Below are 24344 nucleotides of genomic sequence, written 5' to 3' on the forward strand. Positions count from 1 at the left end.
GGGGCTACAGTCAGGATGTAAAGTGATTAAGTAAATTAATAAATGGAGAAAAAGAGCTTATAATAAGGCATCTTACTATACATGTCTGCTCCTTTTTCGGCCCATGATTTGCTGGCACATCCTTGTTAAGGAGCAGACAACAAGTTCCTATCCAAGTTAAAGCACTTTAGTAATCACAGGTAATCTCTCTGGGTCAAAGAAATAGACACCTGGATCATGATAACAGAAATCTAGGCTGGAGATGAACTGTATACCAAGGAGGGGGGCATTGGGGAAAACAACACCAAAAGCCAGAGCACCCAGTGGGTGGGCTCCCTGTCTTATCCACATGGACCACCTAATGGATGTTATGGTAGTGGTGACGACAGTGTCAACATACCAGCCTGAGGTAGTTCTGCAGCATCTGAAGTGGAATCATGGATGCATAAGTCACGCTACTCAGGCAGCCTTCCTGAGGACCTATGAGAAATACACACAGAGGAGAAAAAGTGGCCTTTCCTTGTTAAGAACAGATGATGAACACACAACCACAAGCTACCGTGAAGGAAAAGGGATACTTGTGGACTTATAGGAGCTGACATTTGGCTAAAAAACATCAGAGTGACTTTGACACCTGTTTACTGGTTACTGGTAACTAACCATCTAGTGGCCCAAGGAGCCTGAAAGTTGCAAAGTTGATCCTTGTCTCCCCGAAGGAGGCCCACTGACCTTTTTATCAATCATGGCCAGGACCTCCAGAGTCCAGCTGCAACTCTGAAGCTGGGCCTGCCGGCTCGTGGGCTCAGTGCTTCACTGTTTGTTAGCCAAAACCAACAGATAAGCCAGTCTTTGGAAAGCTTTAGCCTTGCCTGATATTGATGTACAAGTCCAGGGTCTCCCTTTAGTCTCTGTCCCCACCCACGCTCTGTCACTCTCTCAAAACACTGGTTGAACTGAAATAAGTTTTCTAGGGTGGACAATCAATGTTTTAGAAAATTGTCATAAATATAAATCAGACCATAACTTTTTTAGTCAACACTTATTTTTTCTGAAAGTCTACTTGTAAGTACGGGAGATACATGAAGAATAAAGAGCCTTTTATAAGCCATGGCTGAGAAATAGTAAATACACCATAGCTAATAAACTAGAGATCACATTAGAAAATCCGAGACTCAGTTTTGTATACAAATTAGAAATAAGCAAAGATACAACTTATTGGACTGCTAAAAATCACAAAATGAAAACAGTGGGCACTCTCTCGGCCTCGATGTGTACCACTATAACAATCACAGCAGGCCTACAGCGCAGCTGACAGTAACACAGACATTCCTCCTTTAACATGGCCTGTCACTTCCAGCAGCATGCCAGTTTGCCTTTAGGTCGTTTCTAATGAGGGACATAATGAGAGCAGCGGGAACCTGTGAGCGGGGCAGACATAACCAAGGGTGACAGAAACATGACTTCTAAGTCATCCTCCCCCCTTAGTCAGATAATTCAGATGGCCACCCCACTGTAGGAGTTGCACCCGTGCTGCTGGAAGTGAGCAGACAGAACCACTGAGGTTTGGGAACTGGCCCTGTGAGAGCCATCTGGGAGGCACTCGCTCCTCAAGCACCGTACTGGAATATCACTTATTACCTGACAAAAGAACAGCGACCTTCTCCACCTTCCTCTTCTTCATGAAGTCCCACGGAGACTGGGAGAAGCTGTGACCAGGTGACCATGGCGTACTTCCTAGTTTAAGAAAGGGAAATAGAGTGTCAAGGAGAGCCTAAATGGTACTTTCATAATGGTGAACACAGTCTCCTCTGTGAGATGCTAAACAATCCAGGGCTCCCAAGGACAAAGGTAGAGGTCATCCAAAGGGCAATTAACTCCCCAAGGACATTTTTATTCAAGGTCAAAGGGAAAGGTGTTTAGTATTTAGACTTTTAAAAACAGCAACGTATGGAAATATCTCAAAAACTATCCATATGTTTCCAAGGTTATGTTTTTAAAAATCTTATATCCTTAAACTATTGCCTGCTTCATGAAGTCCTAGCACTTTGAAGAACATCTGATCCTTCACCATCTGGTCTCTGGGTCACTTTCTAGCAAAATTTCCAGAACTTTTTGGTGTTGTTTCAGGATCTCAGACCAACTATTTCAGATTTTCTGTCTCAGCACAACCCCAAAACTTGTACGAACTGACAGGCCTTCTGCATATCAGTTGACCTGAAGTCTCTTTAATTGTGACTCAGAGCATTCACTTACGAATGTGAAAAAATGACACCAATTATAAACTGGCTAGAGACATGCACTAAGCTAAGCCTTCTGGTCACAAAACTCAGTGACTTTTAGAACTGAAAACATACTTGGGCATGCTACAACTCTGTGATAAGCATGAACCAACCATCTGGCACCCACTCTTCCCAAAAGCACATTCGTCGGCTATTGGAAACATCCACTCACTGTCACCAGTTTTCAGATTAGCTGGACAACAGCAGGCGCAGGACCACTTCCTTCAGGATACTCTGTCTTTTCTTCATGAATCAGGCTCCAGCATGAAGCCAGGCTCTTTACAATACTGTGCTAGATGGGCCAAATGTGCTCCTGACAGTCCCTCATGCCTTACTTCCTTAACACAATTTAAAACTTATAAAACGATAGTTCCATTCCAAAGTTGTCATAGTAAGTTACTCTAAAGCTGGTGGGAATGTATTTTAAAGCGAACCTGCATTTCTAAGCAAGCTTCAAAAAAAAAAAAAAAAAAAAAAAAACACCTTCTGTTACAAGCTGATACATAAAATCAACAGTAAAAATGTGCCTTTCCTTCACTTTGCCCATTCTGTTTAAACATGGTTCTGTTGGACTGCTAGACATGCATGTTTCCCTCTCAGGAAACCAATGACTTGAATTCTGACTGCTTTGTTCAATAGTCATGTACCTTTGGGTGTGTCCTGTAATACCTAGTTATGATCCAGTGGGGCTTTGGTGTGTACTTCTCACAAAGTAGCAACACCTTGCAAAGAGGATTTCTCACAGATGTTAATTTGGATCTAAGAAGAAAATTAAGGCAGCCATGGACAAGGCATATTTCGTGAGCACTCACTGTGCGCAACAGAAGACAGATCTCATCTCTTTCTTTGTAATATCTGTCAGTAGAAATAGCAGTTAGCACCCTGACCTATCCCGTGTGGAAGCCTTGAACAGATCTTCAGTAAAGGGTTCCTTCAATTCTAGACCGCACCGGGCTCCTGTCCTGGGGGCAGGGTGTTGTCTAGTACAGTGTACCCGGGAGAGCCTGCGAGCAAATCCTGAGCTGTGTGCACGAGCTACGTGTAAGCAAGCATCTGTACTGCGGTTAGTTTCTTGCATTTAGACGGAGTACAAGTGCAACAACAAAGCCTCATCAAAGGCTTTCAAGCTACTTATTCTCTGACATAAGGCATCTTTGATGCCTTTCTTGAGGCATCAAAGCATTTTTTATATTAACAGGCTACATTATGTAATGGCTTCACTGTGAAGGTTCAAGGTTTTCAGGACTGGCAGCTGCCACAAGCAAACCTTGACTGTGTTTCATCAGCGAGCGATCAGGCTACGAAGCCCACAAACACAAATAAACCCGGACGATCAACTTTCTCTTTCACTTCAAGGCTGCTTATACCTAGCGTGATGGATTGTATACTGCTGGTGCCGAGACCGATGCAGGAGTCAGGAGTGTTATTAAACGGCCCATCTTCCAGACTCCACCATCCATCGGAAGAGATGGCTTGGAAATGATTTGTCAGTGCTTGACTCACGGCTTTTGAAAAGTCTTCCCATGATGTCTGTTTGCGGATATTTAAAGCGCATATAGTGTGTTCACATTCAAAGTCCTCGGAACCATCGTTGCCTGGTTGAATTTCACCCACGGAAATCCTTAAGGGTATTTTAAGAGCATCTGTTAGGAGAACAAGGAGATGGAGATTTAGAAACAGCCTTGATAGAAAGAAAAGCAAAGCTAGTAAATAAAATAAGCAGATATAAAGATTTTAAAAAATAAATCAAAGGACAGCTATCTTATTCAACATTAAACTGATCCTTCTATTCTCTAGGAAACACTGGCCTCCCCACAGTTTCTTTGGGAGCATAAAGTGAACCATTTATCTTTCCTTGTATCTCGGCATTTCTACTTCATTGATTCTTTTTCCCTTCACCAAGATTCTCAGGCAAAAGAAGAAGAGGCAGAAGAAGAAAGAGGAGGAGGAGGAAGAAGAAGAAGAAGGTGGTGAAGAAGAAAGCAAAGTCAGAAAACGAGGGAAAACCAGAGTTTTCCTTCCATCTGGAGTTCTCTATATTGTCCTTATCTTTATATATAATGTCATGAACAAGTTAGGATACAGTTCCAAAGATCAGTAGGCTTAGATGGGTTCCCTGGGAGTTAGACAGTCCTGAGTCTGAGCCCAGAAGCAGCTTTCTCCTCTCCATGCGAACTTGGTAAGTGGCCCCGATCTTGCTATCCCTCAGTGTCTTCCACAAAATGTAGAAAATATACATAGAATCATCATGGAGGGGAAATTATTTTTTGTTTGTAAGAGATGTAATGAATTCAACACAGCGTTAGATGGTAATACTAGGGAGTATTTGATAACTGTTCAGCACTGTACCTGCAAGTATTGGCACTGGGGGCTTAGTGCACAGTAAGCTAGTGTTCTACTGGTCCACTGTACCCCACTCTCCACCCCAAGAGCGATGTTTCCAACTAAATTTCCAGTCAGAATGATACCAGCTGCCAGAGCTTAGAACCCATGCACTTCTGTTCTCACAAGCTCAATTGCATTCATTAAAAATCACGTGTGATAACTTCCCCCTGAGGGGGGAGCAGCCTTATCAGGCCACAGTAGAGGACAATGCAGCCACTTTTGATGAGAACTGATAGACTAAGATCAGAAAGAAGAGGAGAACCTCCCCTATCAGTGGACTTGGGGAGTGGCATGCATGCAGAAAGGGGAGGGAGGGTGGGATCGGGAGGGGAGGAGGGAGGGGGGATACAAAATGAATAAAGTGTAATTAATAAAAAAATTAAAAAAAAAAGAAAGGAGAAGTGGGATGTTGATAAAACCATAACACAGCTTCTTTAAGATAGCCTGCTATTTTAGACTGTATCCATTTTCTTTAATAGTGGGGTCTGGGATTTCATGGCTTTCATAGATTGTTGTATGAAAATCATTACATCAAGAAAAGAGAAAAAAAAATCACGTGTGTTTTTTTCCTAAATATTTTGTCTCATGATCTCATCACTGTAATTAATAAATTTTAATATTCAACATGCTGTGGAATATAAATATTTCTATTACAAAAACAAAGTTGAAAACTTTAGAGACATTCCGTGAAAGTGCTGAAAAATGTTCACCTAATGAGACATCAATAAAACAATTATTTAAATTTGTAAAAATGTAATAGTCTCTACACAGATACTGCCTTGAGTTTACCTCCCATGTATGTTCAGAAACTCAAGTACTAAAATCATAGAGGATAGAGCACAGCTATAGTTTGTTTTACCAAGAATCCATACATTTCAATGAACAGAATCTTATTAAAGATTTTCACATGGTGAAGCACTTAGGTAGTATACTTTAATATTAAAAAAATGCTTGCAGTGGAGGCCCCGTGCATACACGGTCAGTAATAACTAGATTTGGTGTATTATCTTTAAAAAAGAGAGAGAAAGAAAGAAAATGAGGTTCAAAGGAGGACATAAGTGAGGTTAGCCAGTATGCATTGAGAGTAGTGGTGAATATGATTAAAATGTATTGTAGGTGTGTGTGAAAAATCTCAAATAATAAATTAAAAATTATATAAGACAAATGAAAATTTAATTTTAATAAAATAATTAAAACATAAAACCAAATGTGCAATTTTCCTGTTTTAAAACAGGGTTTCCACCAATTTACCATTATCTTATTTTCCAACTGTTGGTCCCATTACCTTACCACCAGCATCTAACATACATGTCCTCTGCTCCTGACAGAGGATGCCCTGCACACCTCCCTCCACACTTCTCCCTTTAATATTCTTCCTCTGCAGCCCCTCTGCTTTGTCAAGACTTTTAATGATGGACTGTTTCAGAACTGTCTTCTGCTTTTACTGTCACTTCCCCAGAGACCTCACCTCATCTCAGTCCTGTAACTTAAAGTGTCTCTGACAGACTGCTGACTGTCAAAGTTACATGTCCTGCTCGTACAGTTCCCTAGATTCCTGCTGACTTGACACAGATTTCTCCAATTCACACATCCAAACAGCTGCTGACCTTTACTAGCCACGTCTGCTTCCTGCATGACAGTCTGCCCTGCAATGGGTGCTGGCAATGCCATCTGGCAGGTATCTGGGCAGACCCCTTGGAATGACTCATGAGCTTCCTCTTTTCTGCACTACAGTTTGTCTATCATGGAGTTCTGCTGACTTTACATTCTGCATCTTTGGGACCCATGGTGTTCTCATGGCCCCATGTGCTACAATCCCAGATATGATCCACCATTTTCACCTTCCAGCTGGTATATTTATATTTTAACAGATATTCCTAATTCTGTACATGACTTTGTACAACCTAGTTTCAACAAACGGCTGGCGAAAGCTAAAATTCACATCGTATCTATTATTCTCTAGGTATAGTAAGTTGTTATGATCTTATTTTCCAATTGTCAGTTGTGTTGGGTATCTAGTTTTGTTTCCATTGCTATAGCAGAATCCTAACAAAGAGCAACGTAGGAGAGGAATGGGGTTCCTGGCTTACAATTCCATCTTTCAGTCCTTCATTTCTGGGAAGAGAAGGCAGGAACTCAGATTCATATCCATAGTAAAGAGCAGGGGGGAAATACATGGAACCTTGCTTGCTTTTTCTCTTTGCCCTAGTTAGATTATAACGTTCTTATATTGATCATGACCTTCTGTCTGTGCTGCCCACAGTGACCTGGGTCATCTTATATCAATCAAAAATCCACCCCTCTACTCTCACAGGCATTTAGATAGGCCAACTTGATCTAGATTCTTTAGATGTAGATTTTCTTCCCAAATCTGCCAACCACAATAACAACCAAACTGGGAAGATAGGCTTATTGGGTGCAATAGAGGGGAACATAGCTCTGCAGCTTCACACCTATTATCTCAGTACTCTGGAGGTTGAGTGAAGGAGCATCACTGTGAGTTTGAAAGCAGTCTGGTAAACATACTTAGTTTCAGGTAAGGGGATGTCACACAGAGAAGCTCTTTCTAGAAGGAATGAATAAAGAAAAGAAGAAATGAGGAGAGGGAGGGGAAAAGGGAGGGAGGAATTGCAGAAGGAAGGGAGGAAGGAAAAGGAAGCAAGCAAATAAAGAAAGGGAAGATAAAGATGGATACATATCTGAGTATATAATTAGAGGTTTAAACATCATTTTAAACTTTTGCTTATCCTAAAGAGTAATAATTGCTGAAAATTGTGTTTTGGGAGATAATTGATATGTTACAATATTATCAGTAATCTGGCATTCCATATTCATAAGCCTAGAAGGGAACTTTTCATAAAATGCACTGAGGAGCATTTACTTGCAGAGCTGGTGGAGCCCTGTGAGAGCATCAATTATCTGCAGACTGGTAGGTAACCAAGGGCGGGGAGGCAATCCTCTTGCCAGGCTCATAAGATCAGCTGATGCAGAGCTCACAGTTGGGATTTCTCACCAGGCATCTAGTGTCTCAGAAGAGCCAGGGTTGGGGCGGGGCACAATCATTTAGATTGCTCTCTTGGCTCAGTCAGTAAAAGCCAGCACTGTTTTTATGCAAAGACCTCTGCAAGCTAATTTTACTTGGGGGAAAAAGGTGATGACATACTCAAAAGTGTTTTTGCAATAACTGAGGCTCAAAAGAAGTTAAGAGGGTGAGTCCCTTAGAGCTGCACCGGGATCTTCCGCAGTGCTCCGGAGACCCCCGTGGTGCGGAAGGGTCAGCAGGCTGGAACATCACTCACTCAGACTCTCCAGCAAATGCTTGCAGTCATCAGTGGCAACATCGTGCACAGTCCGATTGCATTTGTCTCTCTTCTCCGGCTCTAGCCCTCCATGCCTACACAAGATTTCTAGGCAGTTCTGTAAAGACAAGAGCACTATTATGTCCACGTCCAAAGCAATACACTTGAGTGCAAAACCCAAGGGGGATGCGGCAAGCTAGCTGATCAAGAATTCATAGTCGGAGGCTGGCCATGTCCTGTAATATCCATCCTTTGGAGGTGAATGTAGGAGAATTAAGAATTTGAGGCCTGTCTGATGCGTGTGCTTGTGTGTGTGTGTGTGTGTGTGTGTGTGTGTGTGTGTGTGTGTGTATAAGTGTGTGTATATGTACATAAATGGCTTGACATGCTCTTGACCTTACCTATCAGGGTAGAAGCTATCCCAAGTTATGCAAAAGGTTTGGGGGGCAGGGTAAGGAAGGAGGGACAGAGAGAGACAGCAGAGAGAAAAGAATAAAAACAAACAAACAACAAGCAAGGCAAAAATGAAAGTGAAATGGCTTAGCCAGTTGGGGCATCAATTGCCAAGTCTGATGACATGAGTTAGATCCTCAAGACTCATATGATGGAAGAAGAGAACCAGAACCAACTCCCAAAAGCTGTTCTCTGTCCTTGACACATGTGTCATGGTATGTACACACACACACACACACACACACACACACACACACACACACACAGTCATTTAGATATACCTGTATATTTGAGTTGTTGGAATTAAAATAGCTGTAGCTGTGACATCATCCCCCTTTTTCTTCCTTCTGCAGTACTGAGGATGGAACACAGGGCTTTGCATATGCCTCTCCTCACCAGCCCTTATTTTCTAAAGACTGTCAGGCAACATGCATCCGGGTACTCTGCAGCACTGTCAATCAGACATTCTGCACACCCGTCTCTACTCTTGGTGTAGAGCTTGCGTTCTGTTTGCAAAAGCCTTCCTGTAACAGAGTCCACTTGCAGTGCAGCATCCCCATGTATTTATCGGGGAGGCGTGGCTGTAATGTGCATCTAATTTGAGAGGAGCATTCTGCCTGCTTCATGCTCCTACTCAACCTTTAACCGCCATGCCTCCAAAACTAATTTCTGAGTTTTAATATCAGTGATCACTCCAGCTTATCTTTGAACTCTGCATGAACAAAAGCCTACTGTGGGTACCCTTAGCTTCTTTATTCAATATAACTTCTAATATTAATCCATAATATGAATAATTATGTATTAGTACTATGTATGTATGCATTATGTATTAGTATTCATAACTGGATTTGACTTAAAAAAAGAATTACATTGTGGTATTCCTGGACATAAACATGCCTCAAATTACTCCTTCATTCTCTGTTGATGCACAGTTGGGTTCTGCTCTGAACTTTTCAGGGCCTGCCCTGTGGTGAAGATGCAGGTATACGCATGAGAGAATAGGGCTGCTGCAGAGCAGGCCACACCTCTGTGCTATGCTAGGGCACACTCAGATTACTTCCCACAGTGGCTGTATCAACTCACACATCCCCAAGAGGATCACGCGTGAGTTCTAGCTGCTGCATACTGTCCCCCAAACTTACTTTTAAATACAACAGCAAGTCCACAAATGTGGGGGTTCCAAGGAACCACAAAGAAAAGCAAAGAGGAAGTTGGAGCTATCAATTAAAATGAAATGTGAGCAGAAGCCTTGTTGATCTGAAGGCAGAGGTGATGGAGGGGACCCTTTTGGGTGTTAACGGGATGCACACCAAGACATACAAACAGGAGGAGCTCTGTCAGGGGATCCCTGAGTGAAAAAAATTCTCCTTGCCTTCAATGAAAAATACTGGGACACTTTCTCTGCTGACATTTGCTTAAGTTGGAGGGGCTATAGCTTCAAAGTCTAGCTTTCATGGGTCTATGCATCAGACTTAGAAAATCAATAAGCTAAAGTGTTAATGTAAAGTAACATGTATTTATAAGCTATGGTTACCAAGCTGTTATTTCTAAAACTGTTATAAAGCCAGAAAGTGAAGAAGATAGCCAATAAGAAGCCTGGATAAAACCCCAGCTCAATGGCTCAATGGGCTTCAATAGAACACAATATGAAAACTAAACTTTGCAAATTCCAAGATAGCAATAGTTTCTTTTTTTTTTAAAGCCACGATTATTCTGCAAGTTTGCACTTGTTGCAAAAGAAAGTGAAGTAGAAGCAGGCCTAGATTTTAATTATGCTAATGGGTATGATCATATTTACACACAAGGCATGGCTTTTTATAACATTCCTACTTCAATTTCTTTGTCTGAGTTTCTAATAATGTCTCTCATAGGACTGTCATGTGACTTAAACACTGCACAGAGATCTTTGGTGCTTGCATGAACTAAGCTCCCAGTGTTCATTAGCAGCTATAATTTATTATAATCAACACAGACACTGACAGGCAGAAAACAGCCCCAATAGTTAGTTATCTGATAAGGTGTCAGTGCTCACAGCAAATATTAGTCTGTAGATAATTTAGGTGATGTCACTTTAAATTAGTTTTTAAAGGATAGAAAGATACAGTACAGATTTGCAAGTCTCTCAAGTTAAGATCCTTTGCTCCCTGGCTTCAAAGCGGACCGCTTCCAGTTGTATGACATGCAGGTAGGGCAGAGGGACAGAATATGTGAAGTTCTGTCTTTTTCTGGAAGAGAACATGGAAGGTGTGTGCAAAAGGATAATGGTATCCAAACAAAGCTGCAGGCCTAATCCTACAGTACTCTGCAGACCTCGTGGGAAACAAAACTAGATGAAGACTTTGACCCAGCTGACCCTTCCCAACAACTACAACCACTACCTAACATCTGAGCACACACTAATGTCCAAGCACAAGTTTCTGACACTTCAAGAATAGTCAGAAATCATGGAATTACAGGGATCTGTTGTGAGAAATGTGCTGACAGGTCATTCATGCTACATAAACATCATAGACTACACTTCTACATCCTAAGATGGCTGACTGTCAAGCGCAATGTAATCGTATGGGACCATCATAGTGTATGTTATGTACCAATGGCGGAAATACTGCTCTGTGGTGTGTGACCAACATGGTGTTAATTTAACTATTAAAGCACACATCTGTAAGGTATTAGGCTGGACACTGTTTTAAGATTACGGGTTCTGAAGATAAGTAAGGTCCCAGTCCCATGTCTCCTGGAGAAGTAAAATGTGTCATAAAGAGTTTGATATGGGGCTGTGAGATAGCTCAGTAGTAAAGCACTTACCCAGCAAGCATGAAGACCTAAGTTTAGATCCCACCTCCCTTAGAGCTAGATATGGTAGTATGCATCCCAGCATGCCAAGAGTAGGAAGGGAGGCGGAGACAGGACACACACTGGAACTTCAGTCAAGCTGGTGTCAGTAGTAACAAATAAGAGAGTATCTCTAGGAAGGCAAACGGCTAGAACCAACACTTGAAGTTGTCCTTTGATAGCTTCACACCTGCATGACATGCATATTCTCACACTCACACACATGAGCACGCATACATGTACAAGGCACATACATACAAAGCTTTCTTTTATGTTACATATGGAGAAAATATAAAGAAGAAAGGGCTGGCGTGTTCTATTACTGTAACAAATACCCAACATGAACTCTTAATATGAAAAAGGTTGTTTGAACTCAGTTTCAGAGATTTCCATTCTTGGTCAGTTGCTTGTGTTGCTGTGGGCTTTTGGTTAGGTAGCAAATAATGGCAGGGACATGGACATGATAGAGTACAAAGCTGAGAACTTTATGTTGACTGGGAAGCAAAGGAAACAAACAGGAAGGGTCAAGCTCCCAATATCCCCTTTACAATAATGATCCTGCGCGACTAGAAGACTCCTAAAAAGTCTTAATAGCTTCCACCACATTTAGAACACATTTATTTAAACCACAGCAAGGGAGGTACCAATGTGGCAGCAGGGAATTTGTACTTTACAGAAAAGTAGGAAGACAGAAAGTTAGAAAAAAAAAAAAAAACACCTTTCTGTCTTCCTGGATTCTAAATAGAGGGTACTTGAATGAAGAAGAAGCATGCTGTGATAAGTTTCTGGAAGCCGGCCTGAACAGGCAAGTGCTGCCTACCCAGGTGTCCAGATGGATGAGTTTAAATTGAAGTCCTATAGAGCTACAGCAGCTATCACAGAGACCAACAACCTCTGTCTAGGCTTCATTTTCACTCACATTCCACTCGTCAGAATGTAATCTTCATTTCTGACCATGAAGCCAGAGCAAAATGCAGGGATTCATTACCACAGAGAAGGAACAGAAGAGATGGTGAGAGGTGATGGGAAGGTCAGAAACAAGGTACTGCTATCAAGGAGATAAAGTACAAACTTGAAGTTCAAAGTGGGAGAGATAAAATCAAAGTCTAGGCAAAGAGACAGAACTTTTAATGGTCAGAGGGAAAGCCAAAACAAACAAAATGTTTGCAAATGCACAGATAATGCTCACCTAAGCACTGAGAACAGCCTTTGGGTGTGGGTGTACCCATTGCTTTATGGGAAGTAGAAGCAATTAAGATAGACATAGTAACATAGGCCGGAAGGTAGATGTAGGTGTGAATTGGTCAAAACAGAATTGTCAGAGGGCAACTGTAAAGCTGTGTGCTAGGATGCATTGGAGATCTTGGATAGGGATGGGCTGTGTGCAGGACGGAAAGTGCTGTGCTCAGCTCTGTTTTAAAAGCTGATGGGTGCACTGTGAAAGATACGCTGGGAAGGACAAGAGTGAGGAAACCACCAGCTGCAAAAGGACCATACTTGTCCAGTCACCCATTGCTTCAAGAAACTACCTCTGAGCCATAGTTTCTGCTGAGATGAAAAAGAAATGCTTATAGAAGAAGAGGACCGAGGTGCATGTAGACAATTACAATAAAGCACGAACTGTGTAAGCGAGGTGTGAAGAGGTCCTCTGGTAACACCCTACTATTGAGCTCGAGACATCAACCAAGATATTTTCTAGGCCAACAGGGTCAGGATAGGTGAAGAAGCCATTTGATAGTCTGGGAACAGTAAAGGCAAAGGCAGAGAGAGGTCAGTTGGTCATGTCTGTTGCACACAGCACACAGCAGGAAAGATGGCAGAAGTACATGTACTGGTCTGAGGCCAGTGAGAAGGGGCTTAACCATGATTATATTGAGGGGAAGGCCCTACTTCAAGAGTGACAGAGCCAGCTTCAGGATATGAAGTAAGTAAGTTATATCACCCCTGGTGGAGCCTGCAATGAAGCACAGAATCAATCCATCCAAAGAGCAGAAGAGAAGTCATGAGGAAGGGATGCATGAAGCAAATATCAAAGTTGACTTAGTAAGGAAAAACATCCAGAGTGGTGTTGATCCTTTGACCTCGTGGAGTGAGGAAGAGGGACAGGTTAGACACAGAAGCCTGGTATTTCTTTCAGCTCAGGGAGACAAAGAGATGAGCAAGCACAGTTGTAATCATGTTGAACCTTTTGGTGAATCAAAAGGAAACATGGTCATCAATAGGGCCATCGTGCACGTCTCTGAGCTGAGAGGTTTATTTTTAGAGAGTAAGCATCCGCTCCGAATAGTTCCACTGGGACAAGAAGAATCAACAAAAATGTTTGGTCTCTTAGGTACAGAGCTGCCCCGAAAACTCAGAATAACCTTCCTGGACAGTCTCAGAGAATACTCAATAGATGTAAAGACAAGACTCTGAAAGCCTGAGAGACTGTATTTGTGGGATGTCAATGAAGGAAGTACACAGTAACAGAAGGAAAGGAGTTTTAAAGCCAGATAGATAGGTGACAGCTGTAAGCGGAAGGTACCACAGGTCCACATTTCGGTTGAGGGGTAGAGCTCTGTTATGTTTATGTCCCCATTATGTTTCCACCAGTCTATCATTTGTGCCCCAAATAAGCAAGCACTCACTTAAACGTCACCTAATGTTCTGAAATGAGAGGAAGGAAATCCTTCCCTTTGTTTACATGTGGTACAGCATTAATTTTTTTCCACTAAAACTTAAGGGGAAAAGAAAATGATGACAGAATGTAAAAAGAAAATTTCAGAGCTAGAAAGCTGGCTTGGTGTAAAGAGCTCTTACTGCTCTTACAGACGACCTGAGTTCAGATATCTGCATCCAAGTTGGGTAGCTCAAAACAGCCAGAAACCCCAGCTCCAGGCAGATCTGAAGCTTCTGGCCTCTATGAGCACCTGAACTCATGTGCACATTCATACATATAGATACACACATATACACATAATTAAAATATAGATTACCATTTATCTTAAATGGTATCTGGTTCTCCTGATTTGGTATCTTTTAGATATTTTCTATGACTTTTCCCTATTTAAGCTGTTACACAGTTCTGTGCAATATGGAAAATTGAAGCTAAAAAACTAGACGACCTAGTTAAAAACAAAATGAAACGAAAAACTGGAGGAGGTCCCTAGAATGGATACTGGAAGTTGTTAGAGTACAGCCAGAGGGCAAGCAATGATGGGACAGTATTAGAAGCCCAGGGAAAAGGAGCTGTATTGGATACCAAAAAGTTTAAGCAAGGTCAGGGATCCATGGAAGAGAAGGAGTGACAGGAAGCTACAGAACTGGTGACAGGTAAGTTGGAAGTCTGACCCACCCACAGCAACACACTCACACAACCTCCCAACAATAAATGCTCTGGGACACTGGCCACGGTGGCTTATGTCTGCAACCCTAGCATATGGAACTCTCTTGACTATAAATTTATGGCCAGTCTGGGCTACAGAGGCAGTTCTAGGTCAGTATGAATTATAGAGACTTCCATTTTTCAAACAAACCTACAAAGAAAACAAAAGGAATTTAAAAACCATAAAGACAGATAAATAGATGAATAAACAAGGTTTGTCTGGGAACATAAGTTTTTATCAGTGATAGAGGAGCTTAAACCCAATCTCATTTCTTTGGCACGGCCTTGACTTCTCAAAGGTCTCACAACAGAAGAGAAGTTCCATTCAGAAGTTCTTTTATCTATTTCCAGGAAGCAAGGGGAACAAAGAAGGACTTTTCCCTGGTTCAATCTTCTCTCAGAGATGATCAATCTCCTGCTGTTAGAAGGTAGTGGCTATCTGAACAAACTCAGCAACAGGAAAACCAACCAGCACTCTGAAGAGGCAGTCGCTGATGTGGGAACTGAATTCTCCATGAGCCATCTTTGAGATATTAATTTAACCAATTGCTAACACTTCCTTCATCCATATATAATGTGCAGAGGCCAGAGTGGGTGAACTCTGCCCTTTCAAGCTCTAAAATCCCACAATTCTCAGCTGAAATCTGAGCAGTTTCATTATGTCATTGCCATACAGGCTTAGCTTTGTTGATCTTCACTACCACCCCCAGTTTTTTTCTTTTAGTCCCTCTCCATTTCTTAAGTCTGCCTTTGCCCTCTTCATCTAGTTTGCCTTTCTGTTGATGTGATAAAACATGATGACAAAAAGCAAGTTGGGGGTGAAAGGGTTTATTTCGGCTAACAAGTTACAATCCACTATGAAGGAAAGTCAAGGAAGGAACTCCAGACAAGGACCTGGAGGCAGGAACTGAAGCTGAGGCTATGGAGGAAAGCTATTTCCTGGCTTTCTCAGTTTGCTTTCTTTGCCAGGGGGTGGAGGCAAGGGGTAGAAGTAGGTCATCATCCACAGCGGGGAGGGGGGGAGAAGGGGGGGCTCCTACATCAATCACTAATCAAGGTAATGCCCTACACATATTCCACAGGTTCACAGGCCCATGTGTTAGAAGCAACCTCTCAATCAAGGTTCCCTCTTCCTAGCTGAATCTAATTCCTGTCAAATCGATAAAACCTAACCTGCAGACTCATGTAGTATTTCCCTCTGGTGTTTGCTTCCCTGCTGGCTTCACACACTTCATTCCAGGCTCCATCCGCTCCTGTTTCTATCGAGCTCAACAAGTTTTCAACTTCAACTGTGGCTTTTGCAGTAATAAGTCCCAAATGTGTGTTCTTATGCCTGACTTTTGAACTTGCCCTATGGAGTGTTTTATCCAGGTGAATAACCTATACACACACTCAGATACATATAATAATAAAATTCTAGGATCTGCAGAAGAGAGAGAATATGGGATAGGTATGTTTCTGAATTTCTTGAGCAACACTCCCAGCTTCATACAGATTAGAAAAGCATATGTGACTGACTGAGATTATTTTTAAGGGCCTATTGTAGGTAGAGTCAAATGAGTCTACTTCACACTGATAGTTGTGATTTATTGCTTCTGAAAACTGGCCTTAGCGATTTATTATAAATGGATAATCTGGAAAAGCTATCTTGGCCAGAATGGAAACATTGTTTAAGACAAGTGATGCAGATATCTTTTACAATGCTTTTGACGAGAAAGGAAGGATGTCGAGTGAAAAAGAGTAATGGAATCAGGAAATCTGGGCTTCATTCCCAACTGCCATCTATTAAACCCTCTTGGGCTTAGATATCCTAATCATAAAATAAAGAGGTCAAAATGGAAGATTAAATGCCCACTCCAGAGCTAAAAAAAAAAAAAAAAAGAAATAATAATCTATTATTTAAACAGCTTAGCAGTGTGCGTTGCCAATCATTCTTTGAAATATCACATCAAAAATTGATCTTACGCATTTAAAAATAAGAGGATACAGAAGGGTCCTATTCTGGAAGAAAGAGGTCATATTTCTGTTACACAACAGCAAACGGACACTTATGGCTGGCAGGGTCTGGGGAAATCAATGGATATGCCGTCTTTGATCATCAACACTAGGGGGCTAAGGAGAGTCCACTTTGAAGTGGCCATGCAGCAAGCAACAGCCTCCCTCAAGGAAGGCTAGCTCAACACTTAGGGAGGGGGAGGTAGGGTCCTTAGGGATGCTCTGCTGTCCCTCTGCTCTGTGCCTGCAGGCTGAGTGTTGTCATAACCTACTCCCTGCCACATCTCACAGAGATTTTATTTATCTATTTTTATTTATTTTATTTTTTTAATTTTTGGAGATGGTCGTGAGTTAAGCAACAAAGTAAGGTTTGTCACCAAGATTGCCAGTCTCTGAGTTCCTTCTTTTTCAAACTTAAGTGACTTATACTTCCCACTTTTGTCCCCTAAAGGCATTTACACCATATGCTATTGCATTCCACTAAAATGCTGCGTACATAGCATTTCTCAGAATTTTTCTTTCCTTTGTGTGAAGGAGTAAAATGTGGGAAAACATAATCTAACAAGTCTGGAACAAATCATGCTGCTTATTTTCTTTCTTTGTAAAGATCAAACTGTGAAGTACCTGGTGTCTTCAGTAGACCAAACAGTTCTAAACAGGTATTTCCATGTAGAATGAATGTCTCTAGTACTTCATTCAAGGATAACCAAAACCACCTTCCACCTCACTAATCAATGCTTTCTCCTTGCTCTTTCTTGAAAGAATATTATCCTTCCTTCCATACCTTTTTCCATGTATATTCTGTGTTCCATCCCTGGAAATTTATTTATGTGTATGTGTGTTTATGTTTGTGTGCGGAGGGGTATACATATGTGTGGATACATACATGTGTGTGTGTGTGTGTGTGTGTGTGTGTGTGTGAAGGCCAGAAATTGACTCTGGGTGTCTTCTTCTTTGCACTCCACCCTACGTTTTGAGGCAGAATCTCTCCCTGAGCATGACGCTTGTTAGACTGACTGATCAGAAGGCCCCTGGGATGTGTCTGCTTCCACACCCTCCGTGCTGCCTTGCTTGGCTCTTATGTGGACGCTAGTTATTAGAGCTCAGTTCCCCACATTTGTGCAAAAGCACTGTACCCACTTTATCCTCAGCCCCAACCTTGAACATTTCCAGCCACAATAATTCTCACTATTACCACTGTCCCCACCATCTTCCACCACTTAGTCTCTTTTCCCTGCTATCAATCCATTCAAAATCCCAAGTGGTCTAAATACTATTGCTAAATTAAATAATTTAACTGGATGACCGCTTACCATATTTTTCTGGAACTTCCCGCTGGCTATATATTCACTGGTAACTTTATGTCAAACCCCTTATCACACATTGCTGAAGGCTCCCACACCAACAATGACACCCCTAGAGTCATTTTATTTCTGTTATCTCAGTCGGGGCTGCTATCCACTTTTCCTACGTTTTTCCTTTTCCATTTACCTGAGTTGTTCTTTCAGAGGTCTACAGGAACCCAAATGATTTCTACCTCATTTAGAATGACCCATTCCTGAAGTGAATATACCTAAAGCCCCATTCTTTAAAATATACTCTCTTGTCTTCCACATCACAGAATGAGGTGCTGATCTGATGTCTGTCCCTCACCTCGTGCTGTCTCTTCATCCTACAAGTGTAACTTGTACACTTGCAGCTGGTCTAAGAGCCAAGAACAAATTTTCTCTGCAAACATTAGCATGCAGAGTGCCCTGAGCTCAGGAGCTTCCTAGTGGCTTACTGGCATTATTGGTAAAGCCTACTGTTACTAATAGGAAGAGCACAAGAAAATAGCCTACATTCTGAGCCTCCTGCTAGACATCAGTATTTTAGCTTAGTGTGTGGCCTTGACTTACATTAATACTCATCTTTCCTAACACAGGTGAAATAAAGCATTGCAAATTTCTCTTGTATATTTTATTGAAAGACTTAAATTTTTTTTAAATGAAAATTTTATATTCTTGACCATAAATATCTTCTAGAGAGAAATGAATGTCAGTTTGTACCAGCAGCTTACCGTCTTCTGCAATCGTATTACTCCATTTCTAATTACGTAGCCTAAACCCACCAGGTTAATAACAGGCGACTATGTCACTCATCAAGTTCATGAGTGGGTGATGGGGCCAGCTGCTGGCAGACGTACCTTGAAGCCTTTGGAAGCAGCAATATGGGCAGCCGTCCAACCTTCTTTGTCAGCGTGGTTAATGAGGTCTGCAGGAACCACAGGCTTAGATGCACCTGTAGGGCTCACTCCTCCACTCCAGGCAGACAAGCCTGAGTTAGGCTCTTGTGCACTTGAAGAGTGCCCATGAGCTGGCATTCTATGGTACATCAGGAGCTTGAGGCTGTCCACATTTCCAGTGTCCACAGCTGCGTGAATTGGTGTCCAGCCATCCTGAAAATGAATTGACCAGGGGTAAGGGTTGATAACAATATTAATGGTGAGAACTGTGTTATTTTAAAACTCCACCTATGAATTCTCTTGGTCATGAACCATTGCATCGGGGAATGGAGGCAATCCACCCCTGAATATCCTTGATGAATTTAAGTTCTCTGACTTTTATTGATGACACTTTACCCCACAACTGTGATTTACATTTGCTGTTAAATAATAGGGTTCGGCTAACAGTTACCATCTGGATTGAGAAGATACTGCCTAGTCTCTTGAGTATTATGTTTGAACAACCAGAACCTCAATTTAATATTAAAAAATGGAATGGATTTCATCCTGATGTGATTTTAAAATTATATGCAATAATAATGGTATTAATAAATTAAGAATGCTGCTGCAAATTAGCTTTACTGCAGGAGCAGTGGCCTAACTCAAATGATCTGAGCATTTTATTGCCAACTATTCCAAAAGGAAAGATTTTAGGTAATAAAGAAAAGGTAGGCATGAAGGAAAATCAAAGGCAAATAGTTTCACTGGCTGTCAATGGTCTGTGCTCAGTGACTGCTCACTGCAGAGGGATACCAATCAGTATTTACACAGAAAATGTTCCAACTAGTATCAGAGTCCATTTTCTAGAACAAACTGTGCTGGGTCCCTTTGCCCATTTCCCTGGTTGCCTGAGTACTCAGTCTCAGGGCAGTGGTTGTCAGTTCTGCTGCTTTGGTACCCTTTGGGACTTTAAACACACAGATCTTCAAGCCTCTCTAAAATGAATGTGATACTCTGGCGGGGGAGGGGGGGCACCAGCCTAGGCTATATGCTCAGCAAGTAAAAGCGATAAACTTGACAAGTGCTGTTCTAGGGGAAAATCTTTGTTCCCCTCAGTCTCTCATCCTGACACAGAAGTGAGTCTACCTACAACATAGGAACTCTTGTCTTTAAAGAGTTTGTCAAATAATTATTTGGGGGATTTATTTTTCTACTTTTATATTACAGGTTTAACATCATTATTCATATAGAATCCCATATTTTTATATTAAATATTTTTCAATAAGGTACAAAACCTCTTAGTTTTTACATGTGTTTTGAGAAAGGGTCTCACGGTGCAGCCCGTGCTGGCCGGGAACTTGATGTAGTCCTCTTGTCCCTGCCTCCAGAGTGCTGGAATTACAGACAGACAAGGCCACAGCACTGAATTTAAAATAATGATGTTAAGGCTAAGAAAATGATCCAGTAAGTGGGAACCAGCTCAATGTATGCTAAGTATTGTGGTCCTTTCTTAAAGATGACCCTGGAGGACCTTTTCCCTTTTTCTGGATCCCATGCCCGTAAAGTCCAGTTGACCAAGACAAGTCCACACAGGCAGTTAACTAGAGCAGGGTATGGTCTGCATTGCAGTCAGGTGCAGCAGGTCCCTGCTATCTTCTGCAGGGTAATGAACACCAACCTCATGCAGGCCACAGAGAATGAGGGCTGCTTACCTTCCTAATATACAAATTCCAAACAGACTTTCTAGAAAAAAACAAGACAAAATCCTTTTGACATTCTGCTTTCTCTTGCTACCTTGCCATTAAAAGGTATAAGACATATTTTTCCTTGAGATGGCTTATTAATTACACAGTGTATTTCTTTGTTTCTAAACATTCTGTTCATCCTCCCTCCCGCAATTGAGTTCATGACAAAGGCAGCCCCTGTTCCCCTTACTAGGGTACCCACATGGAGACTGAGCTGCCAATCAGCTAGCTACATCTGAGCAAGTGGTCTAGGTCCTCTCCATGTATGGTCCTATTTTTTTTTTTTTAAGGAGGTTCTGGAGAGATAGTCAGAGGTTAAGAACACTGGCTATTTTAGAGAACCTGAGTTTGATTCTCAGCACCTACATAGCCCTTGTAACTCTAGTTCCAGGGGATTTGATGCCTTCTTCTGGACTCTACAGAAACCAAGCGTGCAAGTGGTTTAGACATACCTACAGGCAAAACACCCATACATGAACAATAAGATTTTAAAAATTGGATAAAAATTTAAAATTGAATAAAAATAATATGATGGTTTTGTTTTTAAGCTGTAGCAATAACTTGCAATGGGAAATATTCATACCTGCCCATGTTATCTTTGATAATGTTAATACTTAATGATTGGCTCTTGTCAGAGAAATTATGTAGTAATATCAAAGACCTAAGAGTTGTATTTGTTCAATCGTTAAAGACTTATACTTTCACTGTCTTCTCTAATTATGAACTACTAAGGGCGCCCAAATCCCCTTGTTTGTTTGAATCTAACCTTGGAATTTGAATAGCTGATGAAAGTAAAATAAACAAGATTTTTAATTAGCAGTCGAGAGGGTCAAACAGAAGTTACTTTCCAATTCACTACCCTTAAAGCAGAGGCATACCTAAAGAGTCTGTTTCCATGTGCAGTTGTCTTTTAGCATCTGGGGGAGACTAGCTTCAACGCTATATCCCACCTTCCCTGTGGCCTCTGAATTCCTGGCGATGCACAGATCCCTCATGCAAAATAATGTAGCATTTACACAGAGCCTACACACACCTTTCCACATACCTAAGTCCTCTCCATATTACTTACAATGTTGTCTACAGTGCTATCGAGCCAGATGTTAGATTGCCCTGTTTAGGGAATAATGACAAAGAAAAAAAAAAGTCTACACATGTCATATATATGTATATGTATGCATATACATATATGTATTAGATATACATAAGACTATAATTTTTGAACTCATACAACTAAGTTTTCAGACACAGTATGAATGACATATGTCACCCTCCCAAGTGGGTACTTACTCTGGTTTTTATACTCCTGTCAGTGCCAGCTTCCAGCAGGAGTCTGATGCATTCTGTATTTCCATTTTTACAGGCCAGGTAGAGCGGTGTCTGTCCTCCAGCAGCAGCGTGATTAATGTCGGCATCATATGCAGTTAGTAATTCTACACATCTGCACATATAAGAATGATTAGTTGCACCAAAATGAGATATCACCTGTGGAACACACTCTGATCAGATTCTAAATCGAGATTGTATGCATGGGAAAGACTGCATATTGACATAATCAATTGTTTTATTTAGATGAAATCAATTATCTAAACCTTATTTGGTTGCTATCACTTTCTTAAGACTAAAAACTATATTTAGTCAAAAAAATTTATGAAAACTTAAGTTTGTGCTTATAAAAATGTTCAAACCTAGTTCATGATACTTCTAATTAACTCTTATAGGAATTGTCTTTGGAACAGGATTGATCAAGCTATTAGCTGAAACGGTACGATAGTACTTGGTATACATTTTATTTGCGATTCAAAATGGTTTTTGCCTCGAATAAAACATGAGGCTGCTGAATCAGTCCATGATTTTTTTTTTGCACTCAGGAAAATGAGTATAAATAGCATAGACAGCCGGGCACCATGCGCCTTCTCCATAAAAAGGAGCAGGGGGCTGGGAAAGGGGCTGCCTTGAGAGAAAGACGGGAGGGGGTAGCTGGCTTCTGAGGACACAGGGCTACACAGAAATGCACTCAAAAAGAAAAGGAGGCGATGCCAAGACTGTGACTTAGTGACCAGTTCAATGCACAGAGACAGAATTCAAACAAAATGAAGGGTTTGGCTTTGGGGACTGGGGCTTTTTTCCTTTTCAGTATTTGGCTTGCATGTGTTTTAAAATAAGTAACATGCTGACATATTTGTGTGGCACGTTCTTTAAATTCACTGATTCCTGAATTTCCACAGGGTTCCTCCCTCAAAAGCTATCTGTGTCTCTGTTCTGTGACAGTGACATCCTCAGAGCAGGGGGTTTTGCAGACGCCCTTGGTAACACAGAGGTGACAAGGGCTGAGGCACAGGCCTGGAAGAGAGATCTCTTTTGTAGGACACAGAATGTAACCGAAAGGGAGTAGCAAAGGCAGCACCTGGTTTCCAAAATGAAGCCAGGCTGATGAGATGATATTAGTCACACGACCTTGGGGGGGGTATTTAGAATATCATAGACTATACTTCGAATTAACAGCATTGATGGGAATTCTAAAAATCGTTATTTTAACAACTGTATAGTTTGAGCTGGGGAGATGACAGCTCAGCTGCTGAAGGCTAAGGCTCATAACCAAAATGCCATAGATTCTGTAGCTTGTTAAAGAACGTTTCTCTTAGGACAGATGGATTTAAAGATGGCAGCAGTATGTATACATTCTTCACAACCTTCCAGCCGGGCTCAGGCAGGACAGTGATTCACCTATACGCTACTGTAAAAATATAACTTCTAGTTTTGAAATGCAATTCCTGTATTTGCTGACTTTGGAGCTCCTTTAGAAATCGTTGTTAAAGTTATGTACATATTAACCCAGTTAATTAACAGGTAGTCTTTGTAGTTGCATTGCTCTTAGTGTGCAAAAGCCTTGCTTTGGTTTTTCTCTTAACTGTGAATGGAGCAAGATGAGTACCTGGCAATAACTATCAAAAAACTTACCAACAGGACAACAGGAGTATTATAAATGATGTAATTCTATTTTTTAATGTTAGCACTAACAAATGCTTTTACAGAAAAGAGAAAACAATGAAGCTCTCAACATTCCTTACTCAGTCACTGGTACCTATCATTGACCTTTTCCAGAAGCAAGTTCACTGTCGCATAGTTCAGAGATAGACACATAAAAGCTTCCTTCAAATGCAACACTTAACTATTAGTGCGAAGATCCAGGAGCCCGCATTGCATTTGAACACTCAACTATGTTTGATGGATTTGTCAATGAATGTTAAGTGCTCGTTTAAATACTTAGCAGGAGTGAAATCTGTGCAAAATAAAAGGGGGGGCAATTTCATAGGAAAAAGAAGAATGAAGAGCATCACTCACTCAAAATGTCCCTGAGCAGCTGCGGCACACAAGGGTGTGAAGCCATTTTTATCAGCAGCGTCGACTCGGGCTTCTGCATTCAGCAGCAATCGCACACAGTCTGTGGGTTTTTAGAAGAAAGCCGCTTTCACTTAGTGCATTAAGGAGCCAAGTTCCCTATAAGCTGTGGGGCAGTCTAAGGGCCAAGGTTTTCTTTGCCACAGAGCTCGCCTGATAGGTCTGTCCTGTGGGATGTGGCCTGCTTGGACTTTCATATGGAAAGCCATTTCTTTCCTTGAAGACAGGATGTCTCCAAAGCCAACAAGACATGGTTTTAAAAAACATTTCGAAGATCGAGTTGTTGGTGGGTAGAAAGGAAAACCATATACCAAATAAATAAATAAAATAAAAATAAAAAATTACTTGGTTAAATTCTCGGCCAGTGTTCCTCCAAAATAATGATTTGGGGCAGAGAACCGGACCTACTTA

The 24344-nt window shown here is 41.4% G+C and overlaps 1 protein-coding gene across 2 annotated transcripts in view; it reads right to left on the reverse strand.

Annotated features, from left to right (window-relative positions):
• Cttnbp2 (cortactin binding protein 2) overlaps positions 1 to 24344 on the reverse strand; it is a 153762-nt gene that overhangs the window by 42537 nt on the left and 86881 nt on the right. For both annotated transcript variants that reach the window (XM_055612788.1, XM_055612789.1), the window contains 7 exons: positions 23877 to 23976; positions 21822 to 21972; positions 18772 to 19023; positions 7943 to 8060; positions 3626 to 3901; positions 1618 to 1713; positions 380 to 459 (listed from right to left, as the gene is read on the reverse strand). In XM_055612788.1, the coding sequence (XP_055468763.1) occupies positions 380 to 459; positions 1618 to 1713; positions 3626 to 3901; positions 7943 to 8060; positions 18772 to 19023; positions 21822 to 21972; positions 23877 to 23976 (1073 nt within the window). The remainder of the gene's footprint in view (positions 1 to 379; positions 460 to 1617; positions 1714 to 3625; positions 3902 to 7942; positions 8061 to 18771; positions 19024 to 21821; positions 21973 to 23876; positions 23977 to 24344) is intronic.

Source organism: Psammomys obesus, unplaced genomic scaffold, assembly GCF_907164565.1.
Source record: "Psammomys obesus unplaced genomic scaffold, mPsaObe1.curated_primary_1811, whole genome shotgun sequence".
Classification (NCBI taxonomy): Eukaryota; Metazoa; Chordata; class Mammalia; order Rodentia; family Muridae; genus Psammomys; species Psammomys obesus.